The sequence below is a fragment of the Akanthomyces muscarius genome, chromosome 1 (assembly GCF_028009165.1).
Source record: "Akanthomyces muscarius strain Ve6 chromosome 1, whole genome shotgun sequence".
Classification (NCBI taxonomy): domain Eukaryota; kingdom Fungi; phylum Ascomycota; class Sordariomycetes; order Hypocreales; family Cordycipitaceae; genus Akanthomyces; species Akanthomyces muscarius.
The window spans coordinates 6730876-6748005 of record NC_079241.1 but is presented as its reverse complement, the minus strand read 5'-3'; the positions used below and the strand labels follow the sequence as shown (position 1 = coordinate 6748005).

The 17130-nt window shown below is 53.0% G+C and overlaps 6 protein-coding genes across 7 annotated transcripts; 4 read left to right on the top strand and 2 right to left on the bottom strand.

Annotated features, from left to right (window-relative positions):
• Positions 1 to 71: 71 nt before the first annotated feature.
• LMH87_007292 (uncharacterized protein) lies at positions 72 to 2931 on the bottom strand (the record flags this gene model as incomplete). Its single annotated transcript, XM_056192357.1, has 7 exons — positions 72 to 143; positions 209 to 267; positions 755 to 1278; positions 1378 to 1743; positions 1803 to 2543; positions 2593 to 2668; positions 2775 to 2931. 7 exons carry the CDS (start codon positions 2929 to 2931, stop codon positions 72 to 74), a joined length of 1995 nt encoding a protein of 664 aa, XP_056060584.1.
• A 429-nt stretch (positions 2932 to 3360) lies between these two features.
• LMH87_007291 (uncharacterized protein) lies at positions 3361 to 4859 on the top strand (the record flags this gene model as incomplete). Its single annotated transcript, XM_056192355.1, has 4 exons — positions 3361 to 3532; positions 3602 to 3708; positions 3785 to 4368; positions 4430 to 4859. The coding sequence occupies 4 exons, from the start codon at positions 3361 to 3363 to the stop codon at positions 4857 to 4859; spliced, it is 1293 nt and encodes a 430-aa protein (XP_056060583.1).
• A 1103-nt stretch (positions 4860 to 5962) lies between these two features.
• Positions 5963 to 7766, top strand: LMH87_007290 (uncharacterized protein; the record flags this gene model as incomplete). Its single annotated transcript, XM_056192353.1, has 4 exons — positions 5963 to 6347; positions 6420 to 7166; positions 7226 to 7307; positions 7358 to 7766. The coding sequence occupies 4 exons, from the start codon at positions 5963 to 5965 to the stop codon at positions 7764 to 7766; spliced, it is 1623 nt and encodes a 540-aa protein (XP_056060582.1).
• Positions 7767 to 8539: 773 nt separating this feature from the next.
• On the top strand, positions 8540 to 12394 carry LMH87_007289 (uncharacterized protein; the record flags this gene model as incomplete). Of its 2 annotated transcripts, none has more annotated exons than XM_056192352.1 (4): positions 8540 to 9188; positions 9432 to 9470; positions 9555 to 9674; positions 9732 to 12394. In XM_056192352.1, 4 exons carry the CDS (start codon positions 8540 to 8542, stop codon positions 12392 to 12394), a joined length of 3471 nt encoding a protein of 1156 aa, XP_056060581.1. The 2 variants fall into 2 exon arrangements, with proteins under 2 accessions (XP_056060581.1, XP_056060580.1); XM_056192351.1 differs by having other exon boundaries at positions 9549 to 9674.
• An 837-nt stretch (positions 12395 to 13231) lies between these two features.
• LMH87_007288 (uncharacterized protein) lies at positions 13232 to 13802 on the top strand (the record flags this gene model as incomplete). The annotated part of the gene is made up of 2 exons (XM_056192350.1): positions 13232 to 13478; positions 13549 to 13802. 2 exons carry the CDS (start codon positions 13232 to 13234, stop codon positions 13800 to 13802), a joined length of 501 nt encoding a protein of 166 aa, XP_056060579.1.
• Positions 13803 to 14122: 320 nt separating this feature from the next.
• LMH87_007287 (uncharacterized protein) lies at positions 14123 to 16862 on the bottom strand (the record flags this gene model as incomplete). Its single annotated transcript, XM_056192349.1, has 2 exons — positions 14123 to 14224; positions 14277 to 16862. The coding sequence occupies 2 exons, from the start codon at positions 16860 to 16862 to the stop codon at positions 14123 to 14125; spliced, it is 2688 nt and encodes an 895-aa protein (XP_056060578.1).
• Between the last annotated feature and the right edge of the window lie 268 nt (positions 16863 to 17130).

Genomic DNA, 17130 nt, shown 5'->3' with positions numbered 1-17130 from the left:
ATGCCGAGGATGCGCTGTGAGACTCCTTCGAGTATTCTTCTTGCCTGGCCAGGAGAGGCGCAGACCGTAGCCTAGGCACAAGCGACCAGACCGAGAGCATCGTTGGCAAGATGGAAGATTGCGATCGCAAAGCACTTTACGTTCTGGTGGCCAACTTTGTCAGAGGGTTCTTGGTTGTCTTGTCGGGTTCCGTTGTATGGGTACTAACCCTTGCAGGTTTGGCATCCGCGGAGATGCCCCATGCTCGATGAGAGTCTGGCTTGGCAGCTGTAAAGATGGAAAACGGCGCTTGATTTGGCTCCAACCGGTAGGATGCGCGTCGTTGTGCGCAGGCGCTGTTCTTGCTATAGACCAACTTCAGGAACACCAGTAGATACCGCTTGGGATGTCGCCAAATACAAGAGTGCGCAGGGCACAGAAAGAGATGAAATTTATCAATTTAGTTGCATTGTTGTGATGATGAAGGTGCCAAGTGTGTATGCAGGTAGGCTGCCTGAACGCTGACAAATTGGCCGCGAGTTGAGAGCCCCAACTCCTAACTTAACATCACGAATGGCTTCGGTCCGTGACAGTGTAATTCAATAAATGAATTAAAAAAAACGGAATTTTATATTGCTCTTGCTATAAAGCTGTATTGTGGATATGAATACAAGAAATAAAGACCTCCAAGCGCTCATTGTGCAAATAAGCCAACCCTAACCCTGAGAGACCACTCAGCCGAGCATCGGCTCTTCTACACCAAAGGTATTCTCACCGGCAGAGCCGTTCAACAGCTCCGCCCAAAGCTCCTCCATCTCTTGATTGACAAAGCTCGGTAGGAAGGTGTCATCTGTCCCAAACCCACGGAAATCCGTATTGTCGTAGGATAGCGACGTTGCTACGGTCCCTCCAGTTTTCGTGCGCGGCTTGTCTGCCTCGCGCCCTTCGTCTCGGTCGCCAACACCAGGCGCTCGTGGTGCCTGACCTTGGCCCATCGTCTGCAACACGTCCATCAGCTTATCAATGGCGACGACAACAGTCATATTGGAAGGGTTAAAAGCTTGCTGCTTTTCCTTGATCATGGTTGCCGTGTCCATCAGTTCCTTCAGCCGTCTTTCCACGCCGCCTTCATCCTTGCTTGCCATGATGTCGACGGCCAAGAGCACCAGTCCGCCAAACACGTGCTGGTCGATGCTGTGCGAGCGAACGTACGGGCAGAGGTCGCCGGGCTCGACCGCGCGACAGAACTTTACCTGCTGCCTGGCGCAGCTGATTGCCACGGTGCGCGACGAAGCGAACCTGGGTTCTCGCATGCTTCGCGCTATGAAAGGCCGATGAAGCCTTCCCATCCGAGAATATACGGCATGCAATAAAACATATTTTTGCCGAAATATGTACGGTCGCTGCTCCAGAAGTGCTGTCATCTGCGGCACCGTGTCCTCCCCTGGCCGCAAGAACCAAGGCATTTCGTTCATGAATGCTTGGTAGCGGTGACCCATTTGCGTGGCCAGCGCGTGGCTGCTAGGATGGATGGAAATTTGAGATTCCTGTATGCAGTCCAAGACTTCACGGCAGACCTCTGTAAACCGCACCTTTTCGATAAAGAACGACATGGATGTTGGTTCCTGGCGCGGGCGGCTATCGACGACTCCGAGGCCAGGCTGAAGATCTTCGTCATCTATGTTCGATGGATAATTGACACGAAAATGCTTCGGATTGAAAGTATATGTTCCCTCCTCGGGTCCAGGGACGGTAGCAACGACCCTAAACAATCGATTAGCTATAGTAACGCCCAATCCCAGCCTAGCCACGTCAGGTCTTACCAATCTGTGGATGCGAGACACCACCAAAGCCGACGCTTTATTTCGACCTGGATAATGTCCTCATTTGGAGGAGTCTCTTTCGCATCAAGACGGTGAATCTTCATTTGGAGTGCTTTTGTGTGAGCGATTCCTCTCAGAGTATTGTACGTAGGCGACTGGCCTTCCGAGTCCCAGATCAAGTACAGCAGGATACAGATTGCCTGCAACGAAACGACTGTCTTGGATATCATGATGTCTTTCTGAAGGACAAGATTCAAAGCAATTTCCCTCCAGGTCCCGTATAATGCAGTCGTACTCTGAAGCTCCTTGCAGCGCGAGTGCAGATGCCCGGAGCAGATGTGAAAGGCGCTGGAAGCGAAGATGCTAAAGAATAAAGCGAGAACTTCTCGCGATACCGGGCTTGCATTCGACAGCTGAACATATGTCTGTTCGAGAACGGCGCGAGTCGAGGGAACATGTAGCTCTCGATGAAGGATGTCTGAGGTTTGGACATAGTGCTGGTAGAGCAATCTCGCCGTGTAGATATTGGGTAGTTGCACCATTAACTTGCCAATGTCTTGGTCGTCCAAAAAGGGATTGTCCCCCGGCGATGCCGCTGGACGCCGCAGGCGGAGTTTCTCGTGATCGGCGTGAGGCGTTGAGGAGACCTCTTCGAGGTGAGCCCACACACCGTTTGAATCGTCTTGGATGACTTCATCTTCGAACTCGCGGGGATTGCGTGGCGGAGGAGCGACAATATTTCTGCGGGTGCTTAGTGTTTGCTACAATGAACTGAAACAGGCTTTCGAACCTTTCTACAGTTGTCGAGTTATTGGTGTCTCGCTCATCAAGATTGTGAGTGGACCGAACCAAGTCCGCATTCGAGCCTGATGAGTATGCGACTTCCGGTCAGCTGTTGTTGGCGATGCAAGCTCCAAAGAGTAGGAATGTACAGAGAGTGTGAAGGGGAAGGGGGGGGGGGGGGGTCCTTACACGGGGCATAGTGGCAGGAAATATCTCTGGTCGTGCAGTTGGCACAAGGTCGCTTTTTATCACACCGAATCTTCTTTTGCCGGCAAAAAGTACACGAAGCAGGCTGTTGCCAGGCGCTCCTTCTTGGTGACTCAACACCCAAATGCGTGCGCTTCATGGATGGAGCCTCGTAGCGCGATGAAATCGAACTATGGGCACTCAATCATCTAAAGGTGCCTAAAAAAGATTTGATTAATCGAAGCTAAGAGTCATTCAGCACTCCGGAGGCACATGGGTACGGTGGTGTAGATTCTAGAAACGGCCGGACCACCGCGGACCTCCGGAGGAATCGGACCCTGTATGTGGGCCGGGCTTCAACCCAACCAGATCAACAACACTGGGCAACTTCCACGTCGAGACTAACAGGGACTGTGTAATTAGTTTCGGACCTCCGTAGGCTCGGGGATATGACCCTTGACATGGCCAAGGGCGTGTCGTGTATTTATTTCGCGCGAGTCTTGACTGAAACTTCACACATGCCTCCCCTGCACTTGGTCCTCTCGATGTCCCATCTGTTTCCCTGTTGAAGAGCTGTAACTTTCGGAAAATGAGCAAATCGCACCAAACGACGACTTCTAGTGAGAAAGACTCTCAATTGCCGGTCTACGACGAAGAGAGCGGCAAAGCTGTCGACGAGTTCCCCGACGGAGGACTGCAGGCGTGGCTGGTGGTTGTCGGAGCCTTTTTCGGCCTGTTTTGCACTTTTGGATGGGCAAACTGTATGTACTTGCTTTTTTTTCGTTTCAATCAAAGATCGAATAGAAACTAATCTCGCCGTCACATCACAGGTGTCGGCGTGTTCCAGGCCTACTACGAGACCCATCAACTCAAGTCGTACTCCCCTAGCACAGTGGCGTGGATATCGTCGTTAAACATGGGCATGTTATTCATCAGTGTATGTATTACCGCACGCTCTTGCCATCATACACTTTCAATTTCTGCCGTCCAACTACAGCTGACCTGCTGAAAAGGCTCCCTTTATCGGAAACCTGTTTGACCGGTTCGGCCCCCGCGTCCTGCTATTGGTTGGCACCGTCCTGCACGTCTTTGGCCTGATGATGGCGTCCCTGTCTTCCGAATACTACCAACTTATCCTTTCTCAAGCCATTTGCAGCCCAATTGGCGCGGGGATGGTCCTGTATCCTAGCTTCAGCTGCGTTGCAACCTGGTTCCGGAGCCGAAGAGCTTTGGCATTGGGCATTACGGCCAGCGGCTCAAGCCTGGGAGGCACAGTCATGCCCATCATGGTCAGTCACTTGATGGAAAAGATTGGGTTCGGCTGGACCATGCGTGTTACGGCCTTTGTCATGCTTGGGCTGCTCATCATCACGAATTTGACGGTCAAGTCGCGGCTGACCCCCCGGGCAAAGGATGCTAGTCTGTTGGACTTTTTCCGAGCGTTCAAGGATCCTGCATTTTGCCTTACAGCGCTGGCTTCTTTCTTTTACTCTGTAGGGATGTTTGTTCCCATCACTTTCATGGTTACCTACGGACTACACGTCGGCATGTCCACGTCTCTTGCCAGTTATCTTGTCTCTATATTCAACGCCGCCAGGTATGTACCTTTGAGTCACCGTTGACAGGCAATGTGCCGATGAACTGACTCCTCTCCACAGCGGGGTCGGACGTATTCTTTCTGGTTATGTTGCAGATAGAACGGGCAACTTCAACGTCTCAATCATTGCTGCTTGCCTTTCCACCATTTTTACTCTCTGTCTGTGGCTTCCCGGCCAGAACAGGCCGACCGCCATCGCATTCTCAGCCCTCTTCGGTTTTAGTTCCGGTACATATACCGCCCTCACTCCCGCCCTTGTAGCTCAAATAACCGACATTCACGACATCGGGACTCGCTCCGGTACCATTTACGCTTTCGTGTCGATTGCTGGCTTGGTAGGGAGTCCGATTGGCGGCGCGCTCATTACAAATGCGGGTGGAAGTTATTGGAAGCTGCAGATTTTTGCGGGCATCATGCTTGGCCTTGGTGCGCTCTTCTTTGTTGGTTGCAAACTACATTTGGCAAAATGGCGGCTGTTTACAAAGGTGTAAGTAGATTGTACCTGCGCAACAGGTTGACCAAATAAGCACACGCTACGCTGGGAGCGCAGCTGGACCTACCTCGCATTTGTGTCCAACTTGCGTAGATTTACTTGTTCAGTTATAAAGAGATATATGACCAATCAGGTTGAAGTAAATACCCACTTGCATTTTACACTGAACAATACCAATTACCAGTAACTAGGCATCGAAGTTTAGTGGCATGACGGAAGCATTCATGTGTGCCCATTCTCTTGAGTATTTTATCCCTAGCTCACCATCTAGTCCCATAAGGCTGATTCGATACCCTGGCTCGTCCCGCCTTTTCTCCATTCACTAACGTAGTTAATTAGTTAGCTACGTTTTAGTGTACAGCGTCGTAGATAACCGGTCGCGCCCGCCCCCAACGAAAGCGGTGGGCCAGTGAGAGTGCCAGTGAAATTCTAAACGCAGAAGAGTTCGTGTCCAAATGTGCGCAAGACACGTGAAAGCGGAACTCGTTTTCTGCGTCCGTGTTCACTCGAGTATCGTTTTAAACACATGTTTGCATTCATCTATCATCTAGCGCAGTCGAGGTGGCGATCAGGGCTCACGTCAGCGTGGGGTGCCATCCGGCATGAAGTGCTGTAGACAGGGGGCCAAAGCACCTCGCACCTTCGCACCCTCTGAGAGGCGTCGAGCAGCGCCCCGAAGATGTAGATTATAAAACTGTGAATAAATTTGAAGTACACCTGTATTTATAAGGCAAGTTTGTTGCAAGATACAGCCTCATGCTCGTATTGTCATCTTTTTATTACATCAGGTATTTGCCCCATTGCAGAGCGGATATAATGTGACATCACAGGGGTGCAATCAGCTGAACCAACCAGGGAAATAGTACCCAATCGCATGAGAGCTGATCAATACCAAGGTGTGTGCAAGTTTGATGGCTGCTGCAGGAGGCTCCTTCTTAACTCGTGCGTCCCCAAACTTAACTAAACTCGCCTTCTAAGGCTTTAATCCGCCGACTTTATTGCTACTCCAACTCGGACGCATTTCGACGACCTCAAATACCGCTGCTAACCTTGAACTTGGTCAATCCTTGGAAAGGGTGACGGGTTACTGCCAAACTGACAATGGCGCTTTTACTCTACAGCTGGTACTTTTACGCAGTCGCCATTCCCAGCCTCCTCCTTTCCATTTCGACAATTCTGCGAAAATGCGGATCAACGTCCAAAAGCACCAAGCGATTTCCGGGGCCTAGGCAGTTCCCTGTGGTAGGCCGTGTACACGATCTGCCCAGGTTCTCCATGTGGCTCAAGTTCAAGGAGTGGGCAGATACATATGGGCCAATCTATGAGACCTCGATGATGGGCCTGCGCTTCATCGTCGTCACGGACGAGAGTATGGCGCAGGAGCTACTGATAAAAAAGGGCAATTCTTTTTCCGGACGCACGCAAATTCGTGCGCTCCTGGATCATAGAACCAGCCCTGTTTATGTCGCTCTCCAAGACCGCAACGGTAACCAACACCCCTCCTACGACGTCCCCTGCGACAGAATAAGCTAATGGGGGTGTTTCTTCTTCTCGCTAGAATCGTGGAAGCGACAGAGAAAATGGGTGCATGCAGCTATGGCATCCGCTAGTCAGGCCAACTTTTACGGCTACGTCGATCGCGAAGTGAAGCGCTACCTCATGACGCTTCTCGTCGACCCCGCGCGCTTCCATGACAATGCACGCGAGCTCACCGGCCGCATCATGACGACGCTCTCCATCGACGACGCCGCGCAGGGCGCCCGCTTCGGCGCCAAGGCCACCGAGACGCTGCGCCAAATGTCCATCTCGGGGCCTATCATCAATGCGCTGACGCCACTGTATGCCCTGTGCGACATGGTAGGCTACAACCCGTGGCGCACGTTTGAAGAAAAGCGCGAGGGTGAGATGCGCCGCTGGTGGCGGCAGAATCTGCAGGTTGCCAAGAAGAGATTCCTACAAGGGTCGTTGCCGGAGAATACGTGGTCGTATCGCTATCTGGCGCAGGTAGCAGCTGGTGAGGGTAGCAAGGGTAAGAACCCAAGCCTGGAGCAGAGCAGCGAGGAGGAGGATTTTGCGGCCTGCATGCTGGGGTTCCAGACCATGGTGGGTGTCGTCACGGTGGCAGGCCCAATTCAGTACTTTATCATGGCCATGGGTCTGCATCCGAAATGGCAGAAAAAAATGCAAGAGGAAATTGATCGCGTCTGTGGCGATCGCATGCCGCAGATCGGTGATTATGAGCAGCTACCGACTGTGCGCGCGTGTGTCAAGGAATCATTACGATGGAGGTCAACTGTGCCTCTTGGTAAGTTGCTCGACAGTCCAGTCATCTTTATTTTGTGATAGTTACTAATTGCATGTTAGGCGTACCGCATCGGTGCGAGGAAGATGTCGAATATCGCGGCGTCACCATTAAAAAAGACGACGTTGTGCTCGCATGCGAATGGTGTGTTTGTTTTTCTACTCTTTACGCCTGCAACCGCTAATCATATCAAGGGCCCTCAACAGAGTACCAGAACAATATCCCGACCCCGAAAACTTCCGCCCTGAGCGCTGGCTTGAGCGCGGCTGGCCGACGTACATGGAACCGCTCTCGAGATATCCCAACCTGCGCGAAGGCAAGGGCATGCATACCTTTGGCTGGGGCCGACGCATGTGCCTGGGCCAGTCTATTGCCGACCACGAGCTTTTCATTGTTGGAGCGTCTGTTGTCTGGGGTTTCAGCGTTTCCGCCAAACAATGCCCCTTAACTGGAGAAGAGATCGTCTTTGACGACCAGGCGACCAATTCAAGCGTCATTCTCGAGCCGACAACTTTTCCAATGAACTTGAAGCCCAGATCGCCAGGGCATGCCAAGGATATAATGCGACAGTATGAGTCAATGCAGACAGAAATGCGAGCCTAGGATATTGCATATCGAATTATACCGAAGCTGTGTGCCGCTGTCCCGAGTGTCAATTTGGGACGGTTGACACATGCATTTATGAATGCGTCGACCACCCTTATGCTAAACAGTAAGATTTATGCACAGACACCTATGACTGGTTATCAACTATACCCCACAAACACATGAATTAGCGTCTATAAATAAATAGCCGCTTAAAAACACATTCATGCACTCGGGAACTGCCACCTAAATCTTTGCACCTGATGTCGGATCTCCGGATCAGTTTGAGGCTTCTAGCTAACTTTCTCGCAAGCTAGAAAGGCCGTTTTGACTGATGGTTGGTGGGAAGAGAAATAAACAGCGCATTCTGGCCATAGATAGTCTGTCCCGCTCAATATGCAGGCTGCAGTAGCTTATGCATGGCGAGGCACTTTCATTGGTGCCTGATGCTTGTCAGGGCGGACCTCGACTAATTACCATTGAAAACGGTCTGCTCCGGCTAGGACTCGAGAGAACGAACTCCCCCCTTTTCACGTATTTTATCCCGCAAATTCTCTCTCACTTCGACAATTATTTGAGCATATCCCCCGGCATCTTGCCTTGCCCGCGATAGTCACGAACCTCGTCCTTAACATTTCCTACGTCGGTCACTCTACAGGGAGTTTGCAATCACATTTGTCCCAAAGAAGTGAACAGAAAGAAGGCTACGGCCCCGCGAGGCACCACGAGAACCCGAGGTCGACTGGGGCACCTGACGCTGATTCAGGCGTATTCCTTGCTTCTTTGACTCAATGGCAATATTGGATCCTTCAGATTACACTGTCTTATGGCTCGCTCCGCTAGAAATCGAGTTGCAGGCTGCCCGACTAATGTTGGACGAGCACCATGGAACCGAATTCCCTGAGGCAAAGAACTGTATTTTTCACGCCGGTAGGATGTGTGGATATAATGTCATCATTGCACATGTGCTCGATAGATCATACGGGGTCGCCTGGGCTGCCTCCGTCATTGGCGAGGCTACTATTTTCAAAAATATCCAGTTCAGCTTGCTGGTCGGAGTTGCAGCTGGATTGCCCAATCCCGCGCGAAAGCCCCCGATTGATATCCGCCTTGGCGATGTTCTCGTGGCCCGAGTAGAGGGCAACGATGCGGCGATTATACCATATGGCTTCGGCAAGGAAACGGAAAACGATGGTTTCCAGCTCATGGGCTCTGGCCATGTATTGGAAAAAACGAAAAAAGTTGTCTCCTCAATTATCAGTACTCTAAAACTTAAATACGGAAATAGTGCAGATTTCTTTTTGCCACATTACAACAAAATCAGAGACAAAGACCACCAGCTCAGCGGCATCTTCATGGATCCAGGACAAGAAAATGATATCCTCTACCAAATCAATGATGACGGCACAGAGCACATCGTCCAACGAAGACGCAGGCCGAGTTGCGACAGGACCCGAGTGTGGTATGGGACCTTAGGATCGGGAGACAAGCTGATGAAAAATGCCCGGAAGCGAAATGAGTTGCGAGACGAGTACGATCTTATTGGTCTTGAGATGGAAGCGGCTGGAGTCATGAATATTAAGCGCCCAGGCGTTATTCGGGGAGTTTGCGATTATGGGGACCGGCATAAGAATGATGAATGGCAGCCGTATGCAGCTGCAATGGCTGCTTCCTATGCTAAAGCTCTTCTCGCCGAGATTCCAAAACCCCCAGATCAAAACAGTCAGTTCACATTATACTGCCTCATTCTGCCACTTGATCTTGAATCTAGCTAATTGCTCGGTGAAACCATGGTAACAGCGTTAGATCGCAGACGTAAGCGCTCCCTTGACGAACAGTCACTTTGCATCAGAGACAACAGGCCAAAGAATCGACGCTCCGACAATTGTGGCAGTAACATTTTGCCAATCAACCTCGATAGCTCCAGTAAGTAGAATTTCCTCAAAGCTCTTGCCAAGGTTACTGGGCTAAATTTCAGTGAAGCGCCAACTTCATTGGATGAAGGTCGAAAACGAGCGCTAGACTGGTTAAGAATTGACCAAATCGACCGCCGGTACAATACTGTTAAGAAAGCATACCGGCAGACATGCGAGTGGCTGTTGCGAACTTCCGAATATTGTGACTGGCTAAACCCCAGCCATCTCGTGGAGCATCACGGAGTCCTATGGATTAAAGGGAACCCTGGCGTCGGGAAATCGACCTTAATGAAGTTTGCTGTCAGAAATGCTACGAATAACATGGAGAAAAACATGAAGAAAGCTATCATTTACTTCTTTTTCTATGCGCAAGGACAAGATCCAGAGAAATCTACGGTTGGAATGTATCAATCACTACTTGTCCAGATTTTCGAACAACTCCCACACCTTCAAAGCGCTCTCGATTCTTTTGACTTGAATACACGACATAATGAAGCACCGCAGTGGAGCGTCGAGCAACTTGAGGAACTCTTCGAGCAAGTTGTCCAGGGTCTCGGAACGTACTCTTTGATGTGTTTTATTGATGCCTTGGATGAGTGCAGCGAAATTGAGATTCGGGATATGATGTCGTTCTTTGAAGAGTTGAGCAATCAAGCCATATCACGAAACATTGTGTTCCAAGTCTGCTTCTCAAGCAGATGGTACCCGAACATTACTATTTCGAAAGGACTTAGTCTGGATCTTGGACTACAAAAGGGACACAAGCAGGATATACTCAACTACATTGACAGCAAGCTGAAAATTGGCCACGATAAGGTCGCCAAAGAGGTCCGCATGGAACTTGAACAGAGATCGACTAGATCCGGGCTCTTCATGTGGGTTTCCCTGGTCGTGGGGATTCTGCAGCGGCACTATGATCATCGTGGGGAATATGGACTGAAAAAAAGGCTTGACGATATTCCGGAAGATCTGCACAAGCTTTTCCATGATATTTTGATCCGCTACAAGCATGGTATTTTGACCCGCGACATGCATGACAAGGAGCACAACGAGGACGAACTGCTTCTTTGCATGCAGTGTGTACTGTTCGCAAGGCGGCCACTGGCACCGCAGGAGCTGTACCTCGCCCTCTGTCCTGGTGCATCCGAGTCGGGTTTTGATGGAATGGATGAGGCTGATGCTAGAAAGCTTGTCCTCAGTTCGTCTAGAGGGCTTGCCGAAGTCACGATGTCCAAGGAAACACCGAAAGTTCAGTTCATTCACGAGTCAGTCAGAGACTTTCTTCTCAAAGGAAATGGGCTCTACGAAGTGTGGCCTGAAGTCGAATGGAGATTTCGAGGAAATAGCCACGAACGACTCAAACAATGCTGCCTCAACTATACGAACATGAGCATTGGTATTCTGGACGGCAGCGACTTGCTCCCGAAAGCTGAGACGGGAGAATGGATCGACGCCAAACTGGCAGCGAAAAAGGCGAAACAAAGGCTGCCGTTTCTAGAATACGCTGTTGAGAGTGTCTTTTATCATGCCGATACCGCAGCAGGCGACGGCGTCTCTCAAGCGGAATTTTTCCAGAGCTTTTCAACTGCGGATTGGATGACGCTCCAATACCTCGTGAGAGGATTCACTGGACCTGTTCGCAAAAGAAGGCTTTTATATCTATTGGCCGAGCACAACGCAGCGAACCTCATAAGTCGTCACCCAGAAAAGCTCTTCTGCTTCAAAGTAGAGGACGAGGTTTGGGGCGCGCCGGTTTTGGCGGCACTAGCAACCAAGAGTCACGAAGCGGTTTGTGCATTTATGAAAGCACACTTGGATATCCAACCACCAACGTCTCATCTGCACGGCCTGTACAAAGCATATTGTCAGAATGGAGACAAACAGAATACTATTGGAAAGAGTTCCGAATTTCCACCCAATGGAAACATTCTCCTATTTCTATTACTGACAGGTAACGAACTAGTCTTTGCCGTCGCCCTTGCTTCAGGTTATTGCAAAGCATACACCAAGTTCAGCAGCAATGCGGAAGGTACACTGCTGCATTATGCAGCGAGATATTGGTATGATGTAGCTGTGCGGGAGCTCCTAGCGCAGCGCGCACACGATGGCATTGACACTGTTGATGAACGTGGCCGCACCCCTTTATCATGGGCTGTTTCGGGGGGGCCCGCCATCATGCCGAGAGAGACTAAAACCTTCGGAAGGGACAACCCAGTGCCTCTTAGCTGCGCTGCAAAGCAAAGGCAGAAAGTCACTGTGCAGTTGCTCCTTGAGCAGCGTGCAGACAAAGAGGCAGCGGATAACCACGGCGCAACGCCTCTGACATGGGCCTCAAGAATGGGGCATGAAGGCATTGTGCAGCTGCTGCTTGCCCGGGGGGCGGAGATCGAGGCCACCGATGAGAACGGCTGGACCCCTCTATCAGTGGCGGTTTTAGGTTTTCAATCGAGTAGCCTCAAGACTATAGAAAGGCTCCTTGAAAAAGGTGCCAACGTTAACGCGACCGATAAGACGGGTCGCACGCCTCTATCTCTGGCTGTTACTAGTCAACATTACAGGAGCAATGTGCCACTGCTGCTTGATCCTCGGTGGGGTGCCAACATTAACATCGCCGACAACAATGGTCACACGCCACTGTCATGGGCTAAAGCTAGGGTCGGAGGTGAGGCTATCGTACCATTACTCCAGAGCAAGGGGGCTAGCCTTACTGCTGCTGAGACGACCGGCTAGGCGCCGCTGTGGCGGGGCTGCCAAAAGTCACTGCTACAAGGACAATAAGGCGCTGTTGCTTGAGTGGAACCCGAATCTTGACACGGTCGATCAGATGGGACGGCGCAGTTGCCGCGGGCCGTCATAAGAAACGGCGATGAATACTTGGTCCAATGGCTCGTTGCTAACGGTGTCAATATTGAGTTGGCCGATCAAGATGGTGGGACGCCGCTGTGGTGGGCTGTCACCAATTTGGCCGTACCACACATGATGATCATACTTCTCGATCAAGGCGCGAACATTGACTGCGCCTGTGGAGAATGGCTACATGTGAAAAGTTTTCGTGGTATATACAGCACTCTTTCGCCTCTATTGAGCGCTTCTTGCGACGTGGACAGAATGGAATGAACATCGATATCACGTAGTTATTTGACACTCAACGGCGGCAAGAAAATCTCGGGAAAATATTATCGAATCGCGGCGTATACATCAAGGCTGTATATATGCAACCATTGTCTTATTTTTCAAATCAAAATCAATCCTACTCACGCTGGTATAAATCTCGCCGTTGTGTCCTCCGGCGACCGGCCCAACTCGCCGCCCCACATTACAGCCGGTCCGGAGTTGCTCGCGCGACATTGAATCGCCCACCTAAAGTAGCTTCCAGTCGAGCCGAACCCGCCACCGTTGCCATCCCACTGCCGCAAAAAAAAACCCCGCCTTCCACAGAGCCAAGTCTCGATTCCATCTCTTCTGAACAGGCCCTCTACTACGAAACACACCCTCTACGGTCGAATCGAGTGCCATAAACAAGCGCGCTCAGCCCCCGCCGCTACCCCGCTGCCGCCGCTCACCATCATGGCGCAGTCCACCGCCCAGCGCCGCCTGCTCCAGGAGTACCGCGCCCTCACCAACAACCCGCCCGACGGCATCACCGCGGGCCCCGTGTCCGAGGACGACATCCTGCACTGGGAGTGCCTCATCCAGGGGCCCGAGGGCACGCCCTTTGAGGGCGGCGTCTTCCCCGCCGAGCTCAAGTTTCCCAAGGACTATCCGCTGGCGCCGCCGACGATGAAGTTTCTCTGCGACCTGTGGCATCCGAATGGTATGGGCTTCTCGAACTCAACAGGCTGTATTCAAAGGAAAAACGTGGATCGCTAATGATTCGAAAACAGTCTACTCGAGCGGCCTCGTCTGCATCTCCATCCTCCACCCCCCCGGCGACGACCCCAACCACTACGAGCACGCGTCCGAGCGGTGGTCCCCGATCCAGTCGGTCGAGAAGATTCTCATCTCCGTCATGAGCATGCTCGCGGAACCAAACGACGAGAGCCCCGCCAACGTCGAAGCCGCCAAGATGTGGCGCGACCGCAGGGCCGAGTACGAGAATGTCGTCCGCGAGGGCGTCCGCCGAACCTTGGGATTGTAGAGCCCCGTGGTTCTTGCTCCCATCTACGACTTACGAGATACCCTCAAAGTAAATGGAATCCGTACCACTTTGGTTCCCACAATCATGGTCTGTTTGGGCTCATGGCGTGTCGGTGTTGTCGTCCTCTACGTTCGCATGTCATTCAGCAGGCCAAAAGGCGGCGCTACCGGAACCATATCTATACTTTGTCTTTATAATTTATCTGTTTTCCAAACGCGAAATGAATTTAGCAAGTTTTCCTCGCCATGCTCTCTCTTTACCCTGCCACGTGTAATGTGAATAAAAAAAACTGCTCCTGTAAAAATGTTGGATATCATATCTCATAGTCCATTCTCCGTCTTGAACTTGTCCCAAGCCTCGTTGAGCGTGCTAAACACTAAACCCGCGATAAGCCGCACCTCTGTCGAAGCAGTTTGCGCAATCTGCCCAGATTAGTAACGAAAGACAGGCAGCACGGTAACCATATATGCTCACCTTATCTGGATGCGTCTTGGCAATCGCCTTCATGTACGAAATCTTGACCTTGTTCGCCATGACGAGCTCGTGCATGCCCACCTTTTCCCACCCGCTGTCCTCCCACAGCACCTGGTCCAGGCTCGCAATGAGGCCGCGCAGGTTGTCGCGCTTGCCCTCGCGCCACGCCGCAATCTTGGCGTCGACATGTTCTGAAAGCGCAAACTTTTCATCGTCCTCCTTGGCCGCGGCCTCGTTGGCCTCGCGTAGTCGCGTGACGGCCTCGGAGTCCTTTTGCGGCTGCAGGCTAGCCGACGCAGATGGACGAGACTTGGGCGCCGAGGCGGGCTTGGGCGCAGGCTTGGGCTTGGGCGCGAGCGCCGTCTGGCATCGCTGACGGCCCTTGGCCGCCGTGGCGCCGCCGAGACCAGCTTCGACCGCCAGCTTCCACACGGCAAGGGCATCTCCCCACTTCTCCATCTGCTCGAGGGCTTCGGCCTTGCGGCTCAGCGCCTTGCCGTACAAATCGCGCATGTCGCGGTTTTCTTCCTGGCCATTGTCGCCTGTCACGGCCACCGTCTCGCCCTGGCCGTTGCCGGGTCCAATGACGCTGATGGCGGTGTCGGCATCTGTTACTGCTTGCTTCGGCTCGCCCGTTTTCAAGGCAGTCAGTGCTCGGTTTGTGAGGAGAACAATGGCCAGGGGATGTGTAGATGGCACGGCAGACAGCGAGGACGAATAGGATGCGTGTGCCTGTGCAAAGTCTCCACGCTTGAAATGCGCCGTTCCCTCGAGACGGTGCTTTGTAGAAGTTTGTATGGCGGACGGCGTGATGGACGGTATTTGACGGGCAGGTTTTGGTGTCGCCTTTCGCACAGGAGTAGGGTTGGGCGGTGTTTTCCTCGCAGCTGCTGCGGCTTGAGGAGGGGGGGTTGGACGACTCGCTTGTTTCGGCGCTTCAGAGCCAAACAGCAGATCTGGTTCAGGTTCGGTCTTGGCTGGCTCTGCGGGGAATGCCGGCTTCCGTCTTCTACTAGAACTAACAGCAAAGGTGTCGTCGTCGTCCGCGAACCGATTAAGTCGCGACCGCGCATTCGGAACCAGGGGCGGGGCAGCTTGTTGCTGCTGCCACCTGGGCACAGAGCCGCTCCGACTCTGGCCAGCAGACGATGTCGCTGGTGAGGAGCTCCTTGTGAGGTCTGGCGTCGCTTGCCGGCTCTTTTCTTTGGCTTGTCTCGGTCTTCCACCGGATTCAAGCATCATGGCCTCATCGGTGGCATTGGCATCCGCCCTCGCAGAGGCGCGTCCCTGGTTCGTCTGTGCATCACGCATCCACTTGGGCTGGCTGGGATCACCGGCAACGCCCTCTTGCTGAAAGTCTGCAACTGCCTGCTGCATCTTCTTTTGCCCCGTCTTCCACAGTGAATTAGCCGTCTTGAACAGCGTGTTTCCAACAGCGGCGGCCGACTTGGCAAAGTCGGGCTCGTTTCGCCCCGAGGGTGTCTGCTCCCGGCGCTCGGATCGGTTCGAGTTGTTTGACGACGGCCTTCCCTGCGCTTTGGCTTTGGATTTCCGATGCGCCTCGTCGAGAAGCCAGTTGGCCGCCTGCTGGACATTGGTGCCGGCACCGCTCTCGACCAAAGCGCGGCGCGCGTCTTCGGGCGCGAAGCCATAATCGACAAGCTGGGCCAGAGCGCTGTCAAACTCGGCATTGCCGCTATTTTGGGCCCGACGGGTATCGTTTCGCGGTCTTTGGGGCAGTTCCTCCTCGTCGGAAGAGCTCGAGTCGTTGTCCTCAATCGGCTTGCCAGGCTCACCACGCTGCGGGGCAACTTGTTGTTTGGCGCGTACCTCCTCCACTGGTCGGGCCAGGTCGCCCAGAAAATCATCGTCGTCTTTGGTCTGCGTCTGATTCTGTGGTACTGACGCCGCGGCACCGTTGGGCTTGAATTCGCTCAGGCCAAACGGATCGTCGTCGTCCGGATAGGCAGCCGGGTCCGACCCAGAGGCGCTCCAGGCATTGGGGTTCGAGAGGTCGAGGGGCTTCTTTTCGGCGGTCGGCGTGGGTATTTTCTTCTCTGGAGGTGGGAAGTGACTGGCGTTATCCACCTTGGTGTCCTTGTTAAAGGCGGCAAAGAGGTCGTCGTCGTCGTTGCCGGAGCTCTGCGCCACAACGGCCGGCGGTTGCAGCGCGGGACTCGAAGTCTGGCCGCGCGACCCAAGCATGTCCCATTGCTGCCCGCTACCAAACTGTGCCTCGGTCAGTTTGCGCTTCTCCTCCTCCTTCCTGCGCTTTTCGGCTTCGAGTTGCGCCTGGCGCTCGGCGAGGGTCAGGTTCTGGGACGTCTTGGCGGGGCCGAAGCGCGCCAGGTTGCTGAAGCTGTCCTGAGCGGCCTTGGGCTGTGTCGTCGTCTGCTGCGGCTGTGGCGGTTTCCCAAAGGAGCTGCTGCCCGAGTTCTGCGTGGACGCAGGCGTGTTGCGTCCCGACGCAAAGGGCGAGGGGCTCGGCCGCAGCGACGGGTAGGCCATGTTGCTGGTCATCGGCGCGGCTTTGGGCGGCTGCCCAGCACTGGGCTTGGACCAATCGAGACCAGAGAGGTCATCCATTTTCGCGCAGGTTGTTTGTCTATCGGGATATCGTGTTGGGCGCTCGCGCGGTATGGCACGCGATCATGACATATGCTTTGGTCAAGAGTCGCCTGAGCTTGAGACGGTTGTCATTAGTTCCAGGGCGTGTCCTGCGCCACACGATGCGCCCCATTTCTGCAACGCTCGGGCTTTGGCATAGTGGCGCAATCACATGACGCGTGTATACAGCTACGGCGCAGGCAATGATTCGGATAAAATATAATTCACTGCGTGATGGTTTAAGTAC